This window comes from Oxyura jamaicensis, chromosome 7 (assembly GCF_011077185.1).
Source record: "Oxyura jamaicensis isolate SHBP4307 breed ruddy duck chromosome 7, BPBGC_Ojam_1.0, whole genome shotgun sequence".
NCBI lineage: Eukaryota > Metazoa > Chordata > Aves > Anseriformes > Anatidae > Oxyura > Oxyura jamaicensis.
The window spans coordinates 3946424-3967172 of NC_048899.1; the positions used below are offsets into that span (position 1 = coordinate 3946424).

General features: G+C 37.2%; 1 protein-coding gene across 3 annotated transcripts in view; it reads left to right on the top strand.

Annotated features, from left to right (window-relative positions):
* Positions 1-234: 234 nt before the first annotated feature.
* The window catches only part of HIBCH (3-hydroxyisobutyryl-CoA hydrolase), a 41308-nt gene continuing 20793 nt past the window's right edge, over positions 235-20749 (top strand). Inside the window, exons 1-6 of one of the 3 annotated variants that reach the window (XM_035331615.1) lie at positions 235-358; positions 1020-1062; positions 1812-1952; positions 3186-3270; positions 4177-4257; positions 5769-5821. In XM_035331615.1, coding sequence (XP_035187506.1) covers positions 327-358; positions 1020-1062; positions 1812-1952; positions 3186-3270; positions 4177-4257; positions 5769-5821 — 435 coding nt within the window. In that variant the 5' untranslated portion in view covers positions 235-326. Of the gene's footprint in view, positions 359-1019; positions 1205-1811; positions 1953-3185; positions 3271-4176; positions 4258-5768; positions 5822-20749 lie in introns of those variants that run through there. The other 2 variants (XM_035331616.1, XM_035331617.1) reach the window with 2 other exon arrangements.

The following is a 20749-nucleotide window of genomic DNA, read 5'->3' on the forward strand; positions in this document are numbered from 1 at the left end:
CCTCACGCAACCCAAGGGCTGCCTTCACAGACAAACCCCTACCACCACCCGGCTAGCCTGGGGGTGAACACAGCCCAGCGCTGCCTGAACACCAAACCAACCCGGTGGCACGCCGCCCCCGTTTATTTCTGCCTTTATTAGTCACGGCATTTACTGGAAGGGCGAAACGGCAGCTCCCCTGACGGACCCCCCCCCCCCCCGGGGCAGGCGCAGCCCCTGAGGCACGGGGACGGCCCCTCCGCCCCGCGCATGCCCGGCCCGGCCCGGCCCGCCCAGCCCCGCCGTACCGCGGCCCATGACGGAGAGCGACGGCGCCGGCAGCCGCCATGGCGGCCCGCCTGCTGCGGCCGCTGCCCAGGTAACGGCGGCGCGGGCCGGCCCCCCCGTCCCCCCCCCCCCCCAAAGTGGCGTCGCCCCTGCCCGGGGGCGCCGAGCGGCTCGGAGCCAGCTCACGGCCCGGCTCTCGGCCCTGGCGGCTTCCCCCCGCGGCGGTACAAAACGCGAACCGGACAGCAGGCCAGACGCCTCCTTTTGGCAGCACAAGCATTAACCTTGCTCAAGCGGTTTTGCAAACCCTACCTAGACGCGTGTACACGCAGCACAGCGAGAGCAGGCTTTGTCTAACGGGAGCTTCAGGCCCGGGTACGTTTCTGACAAGGCTTTTTTAAAAAAATATAAGCATTAAAAGTTCCAGACAATGACTAAATCTTTAAAAGATACTGCTACTTATCAAGGATCCCCAGAACTCCTAGTTTGTCATATTAGCACCCAGACAACTTGCAATTGCTTAATTTGAAATTGTTTAAATGCACTGAAAATGTTAACAGTTGACATTGGCATCTGTATATAACATGCAATGGTATTTCCAACCACTTTGATGTCAAAATAGTACTTGATTAAAAAAGAGGAGAATGTAGGGCAATCAAGTCTAGGAATTTTCTGAGAAAGCTTTGCTCAGTTGTGTATTTGGGGGTTGTATAGCTATTTTAGAACTTTAGTTTCTAATATTTCTTTTTCAGACTGAAGCCATTTAACAGACTGCAAGTAACGTTACAGCATTTGGTAAGAACTACATCATGTTTGCCTGAGTTGGAAGCTCTTGGGACATTTAACTGCATACCTGAGAGACACAACACACGCAAGTTCCAATGTGTCTGTTTGTGGTGCTTCTGAATGCCATTCAGGCAGAACATTGCCTGCGTATGTGAGCACGTCGTTGTGTGTCTACTAAAGCATAAATTAAAGCCCGATTATTTGGCTTTCCCTAATTTTATAGTTAGTTTCCATGTTAGCTTCCTTATATTCCTTAAATATCATTCAACTTTGAGTTTGAATGTGAAATTCAATTGTGAAAATAGGTTAGCAACCGAGTCAACTGTTAGAAGTTACATAAAAAATTGTATGTACAGTTGTGGCTGCAGTATCAAACTAGCACTAGGGACATACAAAACTCTTACTGCAATTGTTGTAGGTATTTCCAGAATGTCAGTTTTAAACAGCACAGTTCATTGTTCAGTATCTCAAATGTCATTGCCAAAGAGCATATAGCTCAAAAGCTTGTCTGAGGTTTGTCAGAGTCCTTCAGCCTAATAAAGTGGTTTCAAGAGAACCGTGTAAGAAATACAAATATGACTTGAATTACAATGGGAAAGCCTTAATGTGAAATTCAAAACACATTTTTATAATTTATTTAAAAGATTTAAAATTATTTAAAGTGTGCTTTGAGAGTATATTTCCATAAATGCTCTTGTATGTTACTTAAGACATCAAAGACATTAAGACATTTGCTTTATTTGTTTTTGCACTTACAGAAAATGTGTAAACATACAGATTCTTCAGATGAAGTGTTGTTGGAAAAGAAAGGAGGTGCGGGAATAATAACTTTGAATAGACCCAAGGCTCTCAATGCACTAAATCTTTCTATGATCCAACAAATCTTTCCACAAATAAAGGTTAGTAGCTGTTACGTTATCTGATACTGGTTTTAAAATTCATTCTGACACTTCATAGCATACTGATTTAGATAATTAAATTGTGAGAACAGTTGCTAATGAGCTCAGACGTGTAGCATGGAAAGGAACAGACAATTTCAAGCTGGTTAGAAAGAAAAGACATCAAAGAAAAAAGCTGTCAGACAAAAAGTGAAGTTTTAGCATCTGCATAGGTAAGACCCCCGTATTAACACCAGGACTGAATTAAAGGCAAGCAGCAGTCAGCATTTACGTGTTTCTGTTCACAACACCCAGTTGGTCAGTCAGCACACACATATTACAAGCTGTCCAGAGGTGTTGCCTATTAATTGAGTGCACGTTTTGCTGGGAAGTTGTGTGGCTGAAACTAAAGGTACAAATTATTAGGAAGCAAGTTGCTTTAGTTTCATTCCCTAAAGAAGAGCCTTGTATGGACAATGCTTCTCAAGGAAGTAGAGGAACATGAAATTTTAAGCATGCAAATAGTCTTTTTTTTTTTTTTTTAATTTAATGATGTTGTTCACCATATCCAGAAAGTCAAACATTAAATACCAGTATTTGTTAGACAGTTAACTGGCTCTTGATATTTTGATAGATGGTTATGTTGCAAACTTATGCATTCTTTGAAGAGCATTTAAAGTAATACTTAACCTGTAGTACTGAGTACTGGATTTGTTTTATGCACAACCTTAAAGGGTGGAATAATTTTAAGTACAGCTGCTGGTACACAGAAATATCTTGTCACAGATGCATCTGTGCACAAATTGGCTTAATCCAGTCCTTGACGGGTATTGATTGCAATCATTTTGAAAACATCCAACAATTTAAATGCTCTTTTCCTTGCTGCACATCTTAGATACACAAAACTTCCATGACTTGTCTTGAAACAGTTACTCTATCTTCTCTATTCCCAGTTTTCTCCCCCAGCATTGTGTTCCCATCCAGATGGGAACCCGCTGTAGGGAGCGCTTCTTTATGTCAGAGAATGGGAGCTGTCCTCGGGCATTCTGAAATACACAAAGTGGCTCTCCAAATCTCTGCCACCAGGGTTGAGTATGACAATGGAGTGGCAGTTAGAGACTCCTAAGCAAACGTGTATAGCTCTCAGACCAGTTTAAAAACAATCTTTCTGAAAAAAATAAGAATCATAGTATACAGAAAAAGAATATTGAATTAGAATTTTAATCTTATGTGGAAACATTTGCCTCTCTTTAGGCTTGGGAGCAAGATCCTGAAACGTTTCTAATAATCATAAAGGGAGCTGGAGGAAAAGCTTTTTGTGCTGGTGGTGACATCAGAGGTAAGGACTATAGTCACTTAAAACTGTTTTTGCTGTATTATTAACAGCTGTCTCAAGACAACAGCATCATACAGCATCTGTGCATCAAGGTGTTAGAAGAAGTTGGCACAACTAAACACACTGTTTTGTGGCAAGCCTTTGTTTACCTGAGTCATGGTAAATGAATGAAATCAGTCAACACAAAACAGTAACTGGGAAGGATATCTCAAATTTTTGCTTATGAATAACTGGTAATAGCACCCAATCATTGGGAGGTTTCTTGTCTCTTCCTTCTCCTTCCCAACATTTCATTAAAAACAGCTTATTTACAAGAAATTTGAAGGGTCCTAACAGATAGCTTTGTACTGTTGGATAATTTCTCTGATGTTTGACTCAGAGGTGGCTAGATAAGTAGCTGGCTACAGTGATCAACGTATTTGTGATATTCTCTAATTATGAATGGTAGAAAGTCTCCAAACTGTTTGAATTAGTGGTTGCTTTAAATCCTAGGTAGTCAAGCAGTACAGGTTATTGTTAAATTATGCCCTACTCTTACTGACTACTCATTTTTAGTATTCAGTCTTCAGTGTAATCAGTTTTAAGTGACAGTTCCATATATTGATATGAAATACTACAGACAAGACTGCCAACCACTAGGAGGGGTTCCATAGTGTAGAAAATAGACGGCACTCTCTCAAGAAGTATGCGACAAACTCTCCAGCATAATGGAAGGGACTCAAAATGGATACTTTTTCATATTTAAATTTGATAAATTTGTTTGCTCAAGTAAAATAAAGCAGGATTAAGTTGCTGTTTGACTGACTGCTGTAGGGCAAAAATTTTTATCATGCGATACTAATTTTTGTACTTGTTTTTGTATGTTCTATTAACCTTACAGTTATATTTAGAATTTTTATTTCTCTTAAGCCATCACAGATGCAGGAAAAGTTGGAGACAGACTGGCACAAGATTTCTTCAGAGAAGAATATACCCTGAACAATGCCATTGGTATGTTTAGTAGCAAATTCTAAAACTGTATCGTTTTCATAACAATGACTTTAAATATAAATTCACTTAATTTGCTTTTCTATAAAATATAGATGATAGAATCAATAAGTTTACTGGGTTAAAGAATATTAAATATTAATTCTTATTCTTTTGGATGAAAATCAAGGGTTGAGTATTATGATCAGAAGAAACTTTTTAGAATGTAATTTAGTTGAATAAAGTTTGCATTTTTAAACATTGATCAGAAGTATCCAGTGTTAGTCCCTGCAGGAGAAGAGGTGAAAATGTTGCATAATAACTTATCAGAAGAGTATAAAGTAATACTTACTAGAATTAACATTTTTATGTACCTTCCTGTCTCCAGCAAAGAAAATATTTAAGGTGTCATGGAAAAACCTTAATATTGCCAAGGCAAACAGTTCAAGAGTATATACCTCAGGGTGCCTTTTTTTTTTTTTTTTTTGTAATTGATTGGGGTATATTATTCCTATAATGCAATATAATTACAAAACCTAGATTTTGGGTAAATCTGGTATAATCGTATTCCTTTAGGATTGAGATTTCTACTAAAAAGAAATATTTTTATATTGTATTCTACAACTAAATACACAGAGGAGCTGTTTTCACTGCATTTGCAGACATACTTCTGTAGAAATTTAGTTCAAACATTGGGAGTCCATGTTCTAGCTTATATGTTGATGCAAGAAGAGTTAAAAATTCAGTTCTCATATTTTCTATCGACTTGAAGGATTGAAGTGCCTTGTAAAATGGTCTTTTGTTCTTTTTTTTAAAAACAATAATCTATAGTTGCAACGGAAAACAGCATTTGCAGATACCTCTGTCAGCAATCTAATTCAACTCTATAGCTGACCTGAAAACAACAAATATCAAGCAGCAATTTCATTCTCAGAATGCTTCTGAATTTTTCTGTAAACAGTAACTGACAGCATCAGATCTTTAGTTTCATAATTCCTATAAGCTCCATCAGATAAAGCTGACAGATAAAATTGTAGGGTATCATCTTGACCTGTGCCACACAAGGGTAACATGCAGCAGACTCGGCAAGACAGAACACATTCATATTGTAGAAGGTCATAGTTAACATTTTGGCTCAAATCTACTAATTAATCTGCCTTTGTCCTGATGTACTGGTACATACTCTGTGCTCTTACTCCAAGCTGTGAGATAGGGTGAAAGGGGAACTGCTGTGTCCAACTTGTTATGAAATTATTTGTAATAGCCAGATATGGCTGGATTATCAGATGCTCATGTAGCAAGCCCTCTGATGTTTCATGTTCTCTTACAACACTAGGAATGTAGTAAGCCACTAACTGGTATTTCTTTCCCCTGCTTAATAATTAAATGAAGGAGCTTCATTGTAAGTTGATATTTTATTGTTTAATTTACTATTTATTTTTTGTTGCTCTTGCTGAAGTAAGACATGAGGATGTTGTCATGTACAAGGTTAGTCATGCTTTTGAAAAAATTATAATTTTTTATATCTCTTGTAGGCACTTGCAAGAAGCCTTATGTGGCACTTATTGATGGCATTACAATGGGAGGGGTAAGTACCTTGGTGTGATATCTAATAGAATTTGTTTTAAAGTTACATGACATGGTGTACTTGAGTTGTGTGAAGTGCGTACACAGTGTGTCCAACATTTCAATTTAAGAACAAACATTTAAATCCACACATTTTGTATCTAGCTTGTCAGACTACATTGCTGTTCTTCTGCTGGTCTTTGATAGCTAGTGCAGCTGCTTCCTCTGAGGATCTGCCAATAGGCTTGAGAAAAGAGCACAGTCTTGTCACTGTAGCAAACACTACCCAAAGGTTTTCAGAACACTTAAGTGTGAGTTTGTGGATTATACAAGAGTTGAGAATAATTTTCCACTCGACATTTATTAGAAAATAGAACTACATAAAAATACATATAAAAGGCAAGTCTTTGGAAAAAATGGAAAAAAAATCTCATTCAAAGCTATATTTAACAGATGTTCATAACAAGAGTTCTGCATTTTCCCATGAACTGATTGGGAAATGCATTTGCAGACTCACCTCTGCAGTACTCCCAGATCATAAGATACAGCAGAATCCTGATACCCTTCTCCAAGGTCACATCTTATTTCTAAAGCATACGAATGGAGGAGACTCCGTCACGTTGCGAGTTATATTTGGTGCTAATAGTTGTTTTAGCAATTGTTGGCTCTAAATACTGTGAGTAGGTAGTGAATGGCAGTACCATGCTTTTCTACATGTTGGAATGCTGTTCACTTCAGCTTGACATCTGTTGGATATATGTGCATCATAGTAGGGAACAGAGTACAATCATCTTGAGTTATTTTGAACAATGAGTTTGACAGTGATGTCTGTCTGCCATATTGTCACTTAGATTTATGGGTGATGACAAGTATTCCTGGACTGCTAATTACAACTGCTTCAATACAGTTGTTGACAGATAGTTTTTTTTCTTGCTGCTGAAAGTGAAGATTTAAAGGATCTCTATTATGGAGTGTCAATAGTTATGCTGGAAAGCTGCTTCAATGGTATGCTGCCAGTTCATTAAGCCAGTGGAGTTTTTTTTAACATCCGTGTGCTAATGATATGAAGGTGATGGTATTTATTGCCCAACTTATGCATCTGGAATATAAGAGAATATTCCTTCCTAGAAGGAAGTTAGTTTCTTTCATCTGTTCTACAGAGGCCTATATGGTTTTCTTTAACAAAGACATTTAAAACATGATGTAGATCTTAAGATGTTATGCAACTACTCAGCAGCTAAGGGGACCTTTCACTGCAGAACCTGATGACTAGAAATGTATGTTATCTTGCTTGGAAAGAGAAAATAGAAAAAGAAAGAGAAGATATGGCCTACTTGTCCAGATACATCACCTCCAGGATTTAATTAATGTTTATTTTGGGTTTGTTTTTTCTTTTTGAGAGCTACTCTTAAAGCATTTTTGTTCTCCCTCTGAATTTGTTTTACACTTTTCTACACTGCAGCTTCTGTTCTACTGCATTCCTTTTCAATGTTTTAAGGAATAATCTCATCAGGTGTTTGCTTTAGGCAAAGTTTAACACAAGTAGAGGCATGAGCGTGGAAGACCTCAAAAGCTTTGCATAAAGTACTTCTGTCTTGCACTTCTCTAAAACATTATTTTTGTATAATAGCCTACAACACTATTTCACAAGAGGCATTTTGCCTTTTCTTGCATTGGGCTTTCTGAAATTAAAAATATAAGATGGAACAAGCATATCATTCCAAAGCCTGAATATATCCGCTTCATATCTATTAAAGCATACAGGGTTCTGTTGCCCACTCTTTGGCTGGGTCTGAGAGCCAGGATTTTCAGTCTTGCATGTTATATTTGAAACTTTGTGATACCACCTCAAGATCCCACACTGAAGTTGTGGTTGTCTTTCATATCAGTGTGATAAAAACATACAATTTTGGTGGAAAAAGTATCCAGTCTAAGGTAGGGGAAGCAGCAGTTAGGTCTCAGTTTATGGACTGCTTTTAAAACTTTCATATAACCTTGAACGCTATTTATTTTGCGGTGTTAGTAGAGCTGCAGCTTACTCTGAGATAACGTCCTTCCTACAGGAAGGCATGTTTTTATCAACACTTTTTTTCTCCTCACAGTACATGGAAGTATCTACTGATGGTTTAACAAAGGAGGTCAGCAGCAGTGTTTTTCAATGCCTATCAATTTTTGTGTATGTGCTCTGTGATAGTTTTGAGCTGCATTCCTTTTAGCTACCTCTGCAAGATTAGTGTTGGTGTGTCTAAATAGACCAATGTTCAAGCAGGAAAGGTGTGCTAGCTTTCTTCTTTCTCCACCTTCTTCCATCACTGTTGTCAGCACTGGGAACCCCCATCACTCCTGACCTTAACCAAACAAAGCTCGCAGCAACTCTTTTCTATTGTGGTTAAAATAGGTGCTCTGCAGTAAGATTTTTTAGATTAAAACCACTAGAACAAACTTGGTCACGTTTATCCTATTACCTTGTTTTGCTTGTTGCATGGAAGTTCTCTATCCCACTAGGATTATTCGCTGGAACTGCATTCATACAAAGGAGTTACTCTATTTGTGGTAATTAGATGATTTGTTTTAGATCCCTAGTGTTTGAGTGATTTATGGTTTTGACACAATAAGGTCATATTTAATCTATTTCATATGCTCTAAATCTGGTGTAGTCCCTGCAACTGAGTGGGAGCTAGGAGCATTTGTCACTTATGAACCACACTAACTGCCATTAGAAACAATGAAACACAACAAACCACGTTCAGGTCTTTAGCTTTAAAATCAAGTGGTTTAAGCTTGGGCTTAAAAATCATGAGACCCCTCTTAAACGCTTCAATTTCACTCTACACCATTTATCTATGAATAAAAATGCAACCCTGTCAACTTCAGCCACGCTCAGAAATGCAGGTACTTTGTAGCACCGTGCATATTGAGTGCAATGTTGTTCTAATTTAAAATTGGTTAAAAAAATCCAGCAGTGTATTAGAAACTCAGTTATTACGTACTCAGGTAATAAGATTTGCTATTGATTCACAAGTATCTTAGATTTCTGATAAACTTGGAATTGTATTCCAAAAAAATGAACCAGTTCCTCTTCAATATTGTTCTTTAGGTTCTGGTAGGTGATACTCTGGAGAGCTTAACGAGCCAACAGAGGGGGCTGTGGACCTTTTTGTATATACACTAGTTCATCACAAATTGGAATTCCATATAAGTCTGTGTTTTAATCTTTTTGTACTTAGCTTCAGGGCAGTAGGTTTAAGTGACAAGAACATCTAATGAAGCAAAAGTGATGGCATTTTACTAGAAAAATAGTGAAATAAATTTTAAATTCCACATTTTACATTCCACATTCAGTCAAGGGAAGGGATTGTCCCGCTCCACTCTGCACTGGTGCAGCCTCACCTCAAGCACTGTGTGCAGTTCTGGGCACCACAGTACAAAAAGGACATGAAACTGCTGGAGAGTGTCCAGAGGAGGGCAACAAAGATGGTGAAGGGCCTAGAGGGGAAGATGTATGAGGAGCAGCTGAGGTCACTGGGCCTGTTCAGCCTGCAGAAGAGGAGGCTGAGGGGAGACTTCATCACAGTCTACAGCTTCCTCGTGAGAGGGAGAGACAGGTGACCTATTCACTGTAATCACCAGGGATAGGACCCACAGGAACGGGGTTAAGCTGAGGCAGGGGAAGTTTAGGCTGGACATCAGGAGGAGGTTCTTCACCAAGAGGGTGGTCGCACACTGGAACAGGCCGCCCAGAGAAGCGGTCACTGCACCAAGCCTGTCTGAATTTAAGAGGCGTTTGGACTGTGCACTTAGTCACATGGTCTGAATTTTTGGGTAGACCTGTGCGGTGCCAGGAGTTGGACTCGATGATCCTTACGGGTCCCTTCCAACTCAGGATGTTCTATGATTCGCTGTTAAAGGGTGTGTCCTATTGAAAGGGACACAGGCATATACTCTCATGTTGCTAAAAAACGGTTGTTATTATTATAGTTATTATTTTTATAGTTGACTTCTGTCCATAGATTTTTATTTTGTTTAAAATTAAATACCTGGACACTAGACAAGAAATGTAGAATATTTAACAAACTTTTTTTGTTAAAAAAAAAAACAAACAAACCAACCCCGCTTTATAAGCTCAGTCAAAAATCCATGTTTTGAAACAGGGTTTTGTCACAAACTAAATTAGTTTTGGATACTCTTTCTCACAGACTAACCCTCAGAAAGATTAAATGTTTAAAGTGATTTTGAGTGGTAGCTTTGAGATGATTGGACTTAGAATTTAAGGGGAATATTTGATAGCAAAAAATATGGGGCATAAATCCAGGAATTTAGCGAACATGGCCTTGTGTTAATGAATGAAAGCTTTAGTTTCTTGGACATCAACTATTTTATATGTATTTGCATCCAAAGTATACCTAAGAAAAGTCTTTAAGTATATAGGTGCTTAATAAGATTGACTTTAGAACAATGTTACTGATGAATGCAAAGAGCTTAAATTCACGTTAAGCATACTGTTGGAAGAATATACATTGTCTTGCAAGATTTCTTTAGAAAGCAAGCATTCATTTAAGGAAGTTGAGCAAGTAGTTGTGGTGTTAATAATGAAATCACCATTGTTTTGACTGTATAGAACTGAGTTATTAGAATACAATGACTACTAAAGTGACGTAAGTGCTTCACCCTTAGAACTCACTGGGCTAACTTTATCTAAACCATACTTAAAAATTCAGTGGCATGCTGTCAAAGCCACATCATTTTCAGGAGCCAAAGAACATGGCCATTAGCTCAGGGAGGAATCTGAGAAGTCACATACAAAGTACCGTCTTCCTTAATAACATATTCTAGCACATGCATGATTAGAAACTACCTGAGCTAGGCTTTATTTCAGAACCACAGAGTTAATAATCACCAGTAATCACAGTTACCTCAGTGCTCATCCAGTATTTTTGATGTTAATTAGCCTTTGTCTTCAGAAAGGCCTGTGGCAGTTTCACAGCTGAATTGTATCATTTGTGAAAAACACTTTGCTACTGTTACAGACCTATCACTCAATATTATTGAATACTTAGCTGCTTAATTGTTTATAAGGCCCAAATAAGTCCTAAAATTTTAGTTTTAATTTTTAATATTTTTAGCAAGTAAAGTCTGTTGCTCAAACATGGGCATTTTTGGTTTTGAACAGTTAAAGGCAGTGTTTAAACCTTTAGTCTGACCTGTTACATGGTATATTTGCTAATCTTACAGATTTAAGGGTTACATGATTATGTTATACTTCTTACTGTAACAGTTAATGCTTTGAGTTTTGGGTTGAGGAAACATCTCTCTCCATCTCTGGTTGGGCAAGTAGACTTCAGCTTAACGTGGTAACACATGACGCTTTCAGTGTAGAAATGGTGGAGTTTAACAGCATGGCCAGCTCTCTTAAACAGCCCCATTCTTGGAGTTATTCTGACAATCTTATTTTCTAATCTTTATGTTTAGAGAGAGGAATAGGAAGCTGGAATTTGAATATAGTTTTCAACTTTGAGAGACAGAGGTCACCCAACCTTGTTGCCACGGCCCTGCTCCCTCAGCTTTTAGGCCGAGTTTGTGACAGCAGTAGCAGTATGAAGTGCTGACTGCTTTGTTCTCTCCTCAGTAGAAAAAGACCTCAGGTATATTTACTGCAATTATGAGAAGACTCATTGATTGGCTCTTTGGATTCACAAGTGGCTTTCCATTAGTTTTGTTAACACACACATCAGCACAGCTTTTTTAAGAAGGGGCTTTGAAAGTGCGAGTCTACATCTAAGGTACTTTGTTAAAGTATCTTCAAGGTGGCTGTCACGGAGTTTAAAGTACTGTTTGATCCTGCCTTAGTCACTCGGGTAGTAATGACACATACATTGAGATCTAGATTACAGAAGTACAGAGCTGAGAGGATCCTTGAGGTTATTCTTTTGCACTTTGAAGTAGTGTTAAATACAGAGTGATGAGGTCTTAGGAGATTTCCACCTAATGCATTCAGAACTTTCTAACATCAGGAATTTAGATTTTCTAGACATCCTAACCTACTAGTTAATTATTCTTTCCTGATTTCCCTAGTGTCTAATTTAAGACTTCAGTGTATGTAATCAATATATTCCTTAATCACAGCTCTCTAAGAACATTTTGAGATACTTTCCTTTCTCCCAGCCATCTCACTTTAACTGGGAAAAGACTAGTTCTTTAGTCTTTACTATAGATTAATTCTCTGTCTTCTTGCAATCCTCTGGAATCTCTCCAATTCATGTACTTTACAGTTCATTACCAAAAACGGGATCATGTTTCAGCTGGGGAATTCTTTAGCACCAAGTAGAGCAGAATAATTATCCCCTATATACGATAGAAATATTCTATCACAAGTAGCTCACACAAACCAAAGCCTCCCAAAATATCAGATGCTAGGAAGCCACTACATCTACATATTCTTAAAGCCATTATTCTTACCTCTTTTTGCTTGCGGAATGTAACCTTCTGTCACGATATATTTCCTTGTCACTTCGCTTTTACCAGTATTTAGTTCTTCCTCGAACAGAACTTGTACATCAGCATCAATCTTGTCAAGCTATGCTTTTCCTGAAAGACTATTTATAAAAAACCAAGCACTTACTTCCTCTTTGAATAAACCTGAGGGTTGTATCACCTGGCATTGCCTTTTATAGCTCCACCACATCAAGCTGGTTAGGCTTTCCAGATGTGTTAAATCTAGGCTAAGTGGGTACAATTCCACCCTTTGGTGCCTGCTGTAGCATAGTGGCTGAAGTAAATTCTTTTTGCAGCAGCATTTTGTTATTGTTTCTGTTAATTTCCTAGTTGGTTTCAGGTCTGGAAAGCTTTAAGGCATTTGTTCTATAAAAAGCATGCTTGTAACCTTGCATTTGATATTACTTTTGCAAATGTAGTTGATTCATTTCATTAATATCTGTCTGATCTTGTTCCACCATTTCTCTGAAGTGCAATGGTTTTGAATTCTGATCCTGCCCTTCAAAGTAATAATACCTTCCCAAAATGTAATTTGGAAATTATATCTATACATATATTTAAAAAAAAAAAAAACAGCAAAACAACAACAACAAAACTTATTTCCTCATCCAAGCAGCTAATGAAAAATATCAAATAGAGGTTTATTAATGATTGGTTTCTGTATGACCTCAGTAGAGGTGCTGTCTCAGTTTGACTGCAAATTGCTGATATCTTAAAATACTTCCAGGTAATTGTGCTCTTCATTTAATAGTGGTATCATCTAGGCTATGTTTTGTTAGCATCATAAACTTTCCAGCTCAGAATACGATTTTTTTTTTTTTTTCATAACGTTACTTACTGAGTGCTAACATCAATTTAATGTAAGCCCCAGGGTTATTTAGAGGTTCCAGAGAATCAGATGCAAGCAAATCTCTGAACCTACTCTGCAATTTGGAAAAACTCCTACTGTTGCATATCAGACCATTCTTCCCTTCTGAGCTACAGATTCAAAATTACCTCAGCCTTTTACGTTGTAGTAGAAAGTGTGAGCTTAGTGCTCATATTTAACTTCGTACGTGTGTGTCAGTGCCACTTGATTTTCAGCAAACGATTCTACTTGCTTATATTGTTAGAGGAATCTGATTTACTTTTTAAGGCAGGTCTTAGGACCTGACACGTAGGTCCTTAAGACAGAAATTTGCTTAGGTGAAGATGGCATCTTTGCTCCGTAATTATTCGTTGTTGCATCGAGTCCACTTGTCTTCATGAGGACTTAAGAAGGGTTTGGTGCGGGGGAACGATAACATTTTAATGCTCTTCCAGAAAAGGTGGAATACTTCTCTTTCAGGCTTTTAGTTTGCTTTAAGCAACAAAACCTTTTCAAAACTTAAATAACTTTTTGGAGGGAGTTTGCAGTGTTTTATTTCAACTCAAGCCTGGCATTTTGGTGAAACTTTACCTTACAACATTCTGAAAAGCTAGAGCCCTTCACACTATTAAAATATCTGCAGTCAGTTTTGTTTTAATTTATGCCCAAGAATCTACCTAGAATATTGACATACTAAACCTGGATAAGCTGCTCTCCTATTCTCCCCTTTTCTCTCCCTGGCTCCCCTAGAAACTTGTGCTTGTGTACCATACAGAAACTTCTTGTCCATTTGTTGTCTATGCTTCAAAGCTGAAAGAAGCTTTTATTGTAAAATAGAATAGAGATTTTGGAAGTAGGTATCTGTTGTACTTTGGAACAAAACTTCGTGAGATTGACTTGTGTACCTCTTAGCTTTTGTAATATAGGATGTTGAAAACAATGCTGCAGCAATACTAAAACAGGATGCACTCTTGGCTGATACTACGCTATATTGACCATCTGGCATGTGGGTCTGCCTGCTAAGCTCCTGCGCTTGATCCCAGGGACAAATGGCACGCTTCATTCTGTAGCTAATCGGCCTATAATATCAGCAGTTTTTGACATCGGTAAAAAAAAATAACTACTGAATGTTCAACGATTTGCACGTGATGTTATTCCCCAAGGGGCTAATCATAAAGCACCGTCTTGAAAACAAGTATTTCAAACTATGGGTTTGAAAACAGTAGTGGTTCTGAAAGTAAAGCTCCAGTCCCTCTTTCAAATCTACAGTGAGTGACTTCTTTAATGCCCAATATGAAAAGGAACTATTTTACACATAGAAAAAGAAGGCAGACTTCCTTCACATACATGTTGGCATTACACAATTGTACTGCACTTAATATCTTTGAATCACAGAACAGATGTTTTTTGCATTTCTGTGCAGTGTAATGAGGTAGAGATCACATCAGAGAGTAGACATCGCTTGTCTACTCTGTGACTAAATTTGAGGTTCTAAGCTGTACTTTCTGTATTTTTTATTCTTATTTATTTATTTGTGAAACCTGCGTCTGTTTATAGGAGGTTTTCTTTATGGCTTTATGGAAACCTTTTGCACCCTTGCACTGTTTAGTGTCATCACAGATATTCTGCGTGCTTCTGCATGGATTCATTCTTACCATGCAACACCACAGTCTTCCTTGCTAGAAGTTCTACTATTTTTCTTTAATTCTGGGCCTTCATTTAGAGTCTCATACTGAGAATTTTCTCATCTCATTATTTCCCTTTCCTTCCTTTTATTACAGACCAAGGACAAAAGTTCTGAAGAGAATTATCTTAGCCTGCTTATCCATCCCCTGTTATATTTTCTCATTTCCCAGAAGTCTGAATGCTTATTTTCTCCTTGAGTTAGTTTTAATGTCTGCTTTATTCTATTTTTTAAGCATTTTTTTCCTAAGAAATGGAACATCATGACAAAATTCCCTTAGTTTGCACGTACCACCCCAAATAACTATGCTCCTGTTTAAAAAAAAAATGTTGCATGTGCCCATCTTTAAGAACAAAAAGTGTTTTCTTCAGTTTGAACAGAAAACCTAAAAGCTTAGTTGTGTGTCGATGCATCTTGCTGAAATGGATCCCGTCTCTTTCCTGCCTTTCCTGCAGATGTTAGGATGTGGCTAGTCCAAATCTTTGTATTTCTTGCAGTAGCTACATTTTTAGGTGTTGCAGAGGAACAAGGCTTGTCTTCAAGAATTTTAGAAACAATAATTAAAAATAACTAGTTAATAAATAAGTCACAGTAAGATAGAACAGTGAAAAAGCAAGAAAGTCTACCTCCTTATTGTGAAGGCATGCATTTGACTGCCACTGCTGCTTCTGCATGAATTTTGGCTGGTAGTAGCAAAATCAAAACAGGGATTTTCAAAATTGAATCTAAAATTTGTTTATAAAAGACGGTCATTGTAGCAGTGCTGGTGTGGCCTCTGTGATTTTTTTCAAGTTTCACTGTTAGAAGAAATTGACCTAAATGATCACTATTAATGTAGTTGAGCAAATTTGTTTAAATAATCAAAAGTCAGGAGAAGTTACACTTCTAGGTCATCACACAAGATACAAATAAATTAAGGGGAAGTTTTTAGTATTATGTCTGAATGTGTGGTGAAGATAGAAGTAAACTTTAGGAAACACACAACTGGAATGAATTCTGCCACTGGTTTGTGCCATGAAGCACCAGAGTATTCACCAAATATTGGTTGTCATTCATAGCACAAACTTTCTTACAGGTTTGGCATTAGGCTTCAAGGAAAACACTTCAGACTGAAACATCAAATATTATTACAGGTAATATTATCCAGATGGTTGCTCTTCTGTATGCCTGTAGAAATTTGGAATGGGATGCTCTAGCACATAATCAGTATGTGGAAATTAATATTTCATATTTAAATTGTATAGTAAATTAATATTTTATATTTTAAAATAACACTAAATGATTGAAAAGACCACCAAAAGCACTTTAAAAATGATTTTTTAAGGATATTTGTATAAAGTTGATTTATATGTCATCAACTAAAGAATGTGATATTCTTAGTCCAGATCTATTGTAAAACACTGCTCTGGTTCAATAAATAATCTTGCCTGCTAGTAGCTACTGATAAAAACAGATTATACTCTTTGGAGTGGTCCATTACGTTAATGATGAACAAAGATTAATTTTGATTCAGTTTCAGATTTGCTGTGTCTGGATGCAGGGGATAATGCTCTTATATCAATGATTTTTGATCTCACATAGCTATAAGCCTCTGGTGCTCCCTCAATCAATTTCACTTGTTTACTTTGCCAACTAATGCTTTTGTGAACGTATCAGCAGACAAAAGTCACTGCACGTTGTCTTTTTTACACATCTGTGTTCAGATATATTTGCCCTTTGTTATATGACGCCCAGTTTGTCTTGATTGCCGCGTTTCTTTTGTGGTTTTGGCCCCACCAGGAACTGCATTCTCATTTAGTTTAAAATGTCTAATCATTGCATTTGAACCATTACCAACGGGACTTTCACTGCAGATGGTATTGATATTAGTATTATCATGAAATTGTTTGCTTGTACAGCTAAAAAATCTTTCTCAGCCTACTGAAGGTGAGCTCCTTTTCTGTTTGTATTTCTTTTATTCCGTCTCTTAAGCTTTCCTAGGCAGTGACTCCTTTGCAGTGTTAGGTTATTTAGTAAACAGTCAAATACGGCTTAAGGTTTTGCTGTGAGGCAGATCTACTTTTCTGTATGTGAACAGCTGTTTATTCAGTTAGTAACTCCAGTGCTCAATGCTGCAGGTGAGTATGAGCATCATTTTTTTGTTGCATGTCGTTCAAGAAGGGCGTATTTATTTTGCACTGTGTGGTTTTCTGTTGCGGTGGCCCTCAATTTCTATTAACTTTCTTAGATATGTAGAGTTCTCTGAATGACTAATGTGGGTCATTTCCAATTTAAGAAAATACAGCATACTTTTGAGATTTATAGTAGCTGTATTCCATTGCTCAATTTATATAGTAATCTACAGTTTGTTTTTCATCAGAAAAGTACTTTAATAAGGTTCTATATTTGTCATGAAAAATATGGAAATAATGATAATTTTTCCATACACAGTCACATAATGACATTGAAATACTGCACTGAGTTTGAAGTCGTGTATGGGAAGTAAAATTGAGATACTCTACTGGCTTTTTCAGAAGCTTGTTGATGAATTTGAACAGAACTAAGAGATCTGCAAACCATATTTCATACCTTCATAAGGTGTGCTCTAATAGTAAAGTGGTAACACACTACATATATTAAGATTAGTATTTTAATACCTGTGCAGTAGTAAATCAATAATTTGCAATCAAACACCATTATCACCGATCTATCTGCAGATGCATTTTCAGACCACCATTTCTGCTATTAAATATGTTTTTGATTAACTGATATTAAAAAACCTTACAGAAAGATTGTTTAAATTGGTTGGTTGTTATTAAGCACCTCAACTTCTGGTCTCATTTTTTACAAAAATAAAACATGCCAGTTGCCAGTAGACCAAAAAAAAAAAAAAAAAAAGAGGTTCTTGCCAGTATTAAGATAAATGAATGATCTGGATTAAAAACCAAACCTGAGTCACCAGAGAAATAGAATAATAGAATCATTCAGGTTGGAAAAGACCACTAAGATCATTAAGTCAAACCATCCACCCAGCACTTCCAAGTCCACCATTAAACCATGTCCCTAAGCACCACATCCACGTCTCTTAAATAGGCAAGGTGGTGACTCGACTGCCTCCCTAGGCATCCTGTTGCAATGCCTAACCACTCTGTTCATGAAGAAATTCTTCCTGATGTCCAGTCTAAACTTCCCCTGGTGCAACTTGAGGCCATTTCCTCTTGTCCTATCACTTGCCACCTGATAAAGGGAACTGACAGCCTCCTTTCAGGCTGGTAAATTACTGAAAGCAGCATGGCAAGCACTTCCACCAGCTCCTTCAGCACCCCTGGGTGGATCCCACCGGCCCCATAACCATTTCCCCCAGATTATAAGGGCTTCATTCTGCTCCCTGCCTCTGTCTTCCAGCTCAGCGGGCTGCGTACTCTGAGGTGAATTAGTTTTACCAATACAGACTGAGGCAAAGAAGGCATTAAATACCTCAGACTTTTCCTCATCTCTTGTCAATATGTTTCCCCCCACACTCCATAAGGGATGGATATTCTCCTTTGTCCTTCTTTTCTTGTTTATGTACTTATAAAACTTTGTCTTTTACTGTAGTGGCTAAATGTATCTTGGCAAAGTCTGGAGCAAGAAATTAGCGTTAGTACCCACTTGAAGATCATGAAAGGGAGGTCTCTCACGGTGCAGGGTATAGCACATTTTAATGAAAACATAATAGCATCTAGGCTTGTATGTGTAAATGCTGGGGCCAGTTAAGGTGAACACAGCCCGACTGCAGATATTTTAATAGTGTGAAGGGCCTCCTAGATGGGACTCTAGCAGTGTAAGGTTCTGGTTTAAAAATAATATATGTATATCCAGAAATGGAGGAGGAATGCATTTACACTTCTGATTGGAAGAATTTGTTCTTTACACAGGATACTTTTAAACTAATACACATCTCTCCTCTGGATTAGATGGAGAAGGTTAAACACAGACGGTGAAAGTTATTAAAATAACCATTTGGGAAGCTGCAAATAAACACATGAAACCATATGATCAGCAGTTTAATAAATTACTGGAGTTTGCACCCTCAGAGTGTTAACTCATTTTTTTTCTCCTAGTTTTATCCTAATGTTGGATCATTTCAAAACGATCTTCAAATAAATAAGGGTGTATTTGTGCCATTTTCTTTACAACGACTAAGAAGAAAATACAATTTTAGTCTTTTAAATAAGTATCTAAATTAAGCTCTTATCTATACCGTAAAACTTGAAGGCTATCTAGAAAACAAATCCAATTATGGCTAAGGCACTTGAGAAAGTGAAATCTGATTTAATTCTTTCAAAAGAAAATTACTTCTTTTGACTTTTTATGAGGAAAACTCTACAGATATTTTTATCACTATAAAAAGAACAAACTTGGAAGAGAAGCAGTCTTTGTGGAGTTCACACTCCGTTCTTTACTACTTAGTACTCAAGCTGAAAATTTGAATCTTTTTTCTTATACAAACTACTGATTACCTAGAAAATAAGCCAGGAAAATGTTTTACGATAAATGGTATTTGTAGTCTTAGATACAGCATTAGAAAAACAAAAACAACAAGAACAGTTAAGAATTAGAAAAAGCAAAATGGACTTGCTTTATTTTATTTCAATTTGTCTTTATAAAAGTTGTCATTACTGCTGAACATGCATAAAAATAGCACAAGTATTGTGCTTTCTCTTGCTATAAGAAAGGCTTTGCTCAATGCAATGAAAATACGCTGGTGTGATACAATAAAATGTTGAAAGCGATGAAGTCACATTTCTACTTCCTTTAAGAATTCTAGACTCTTTAAAGAATAAATAAAGCTTTACATACAGGGCTGCTGCCTGTGCTGCTGCTTAGATGAGACAGATCTACAACCAGTCGAATGCAAGAGCTGAGGGACAGATAACTGTACCCTATGCAAATAACATTCAGGTTTTACTCAAAAGTCTTTTGCCTCCATGAAACAGCAGTTCCCTGTGTGTATAGACTTGGCTTAGGCTCTGCATATAAAATCAAATACAATAGCCAGAAATGTTACGTGTCCATTTCTCAGGAAATTAGTCTGGAATCTTAAAAGCTTCATAAATTTATATTAAAAACTGAGAATGGCAGATACTCATTTTACAGAAAAAAAACCTTAAAGATGTTTTCAGATTTAATCATGCATCACCCTAATGGAATAAGTGGTGACAATTTCTTGCTGGGCAGAAATGTACAAGGGGCCAGGAAAGAATGCATAAGAATGGTGCGAAGAAATGGATGTAATTTTTATTAGCTTGAGATAACTTTTTAAAATTTGAATGTAAAACCCACCCAAAGATCCCTGCAGATAAGTGAAATGAAAAGATGTTCTGCTCTCTTCTTAAAAGCCTATTGAACATGCAATGCTGGTCCAAGCAGGTATCACTCGACTAATCCCACTGTTTTTGTTGGGAAGCCTGAAATATTATGAAGATGTTTGTGAAGACTAATAACCTTAGTTGCCATTTTTCTAATATCTAAACAAGTAGAAATGTTACATAAAAATCGAATACACCTTCATTATACTTTGACTTCTTTAAAGCAGTGATACTAGTTTTAATATAAGAATTGGTTGGATAGGAGGATAATACTGAGGAAAGGAAGTAAGCTAAAACAAAGTGAGAGAAAATATTTGTACGACATTTGTGAAATATTCAATAGAGGGAACTTGTCTTCAGCTAGGATCTACAAATTTGAATTGGTATGTATTATGTAGAAAAGCTTTGAGAAGTGAGGATCCTTTACCCATTTGTTGTGGTTGTGCCGAGTAATCCCAGTATTATCGGTGGAAGTGACCTAAAAGTAGTAATTTTGTCAGATAACCATTTCTCTTTAAATATGTCAGTTTGCCTATTGAACACTTTTTTAAATTTTTTTTTTTATTATATTTTTTTTTGGTGAAATGAAAATACATC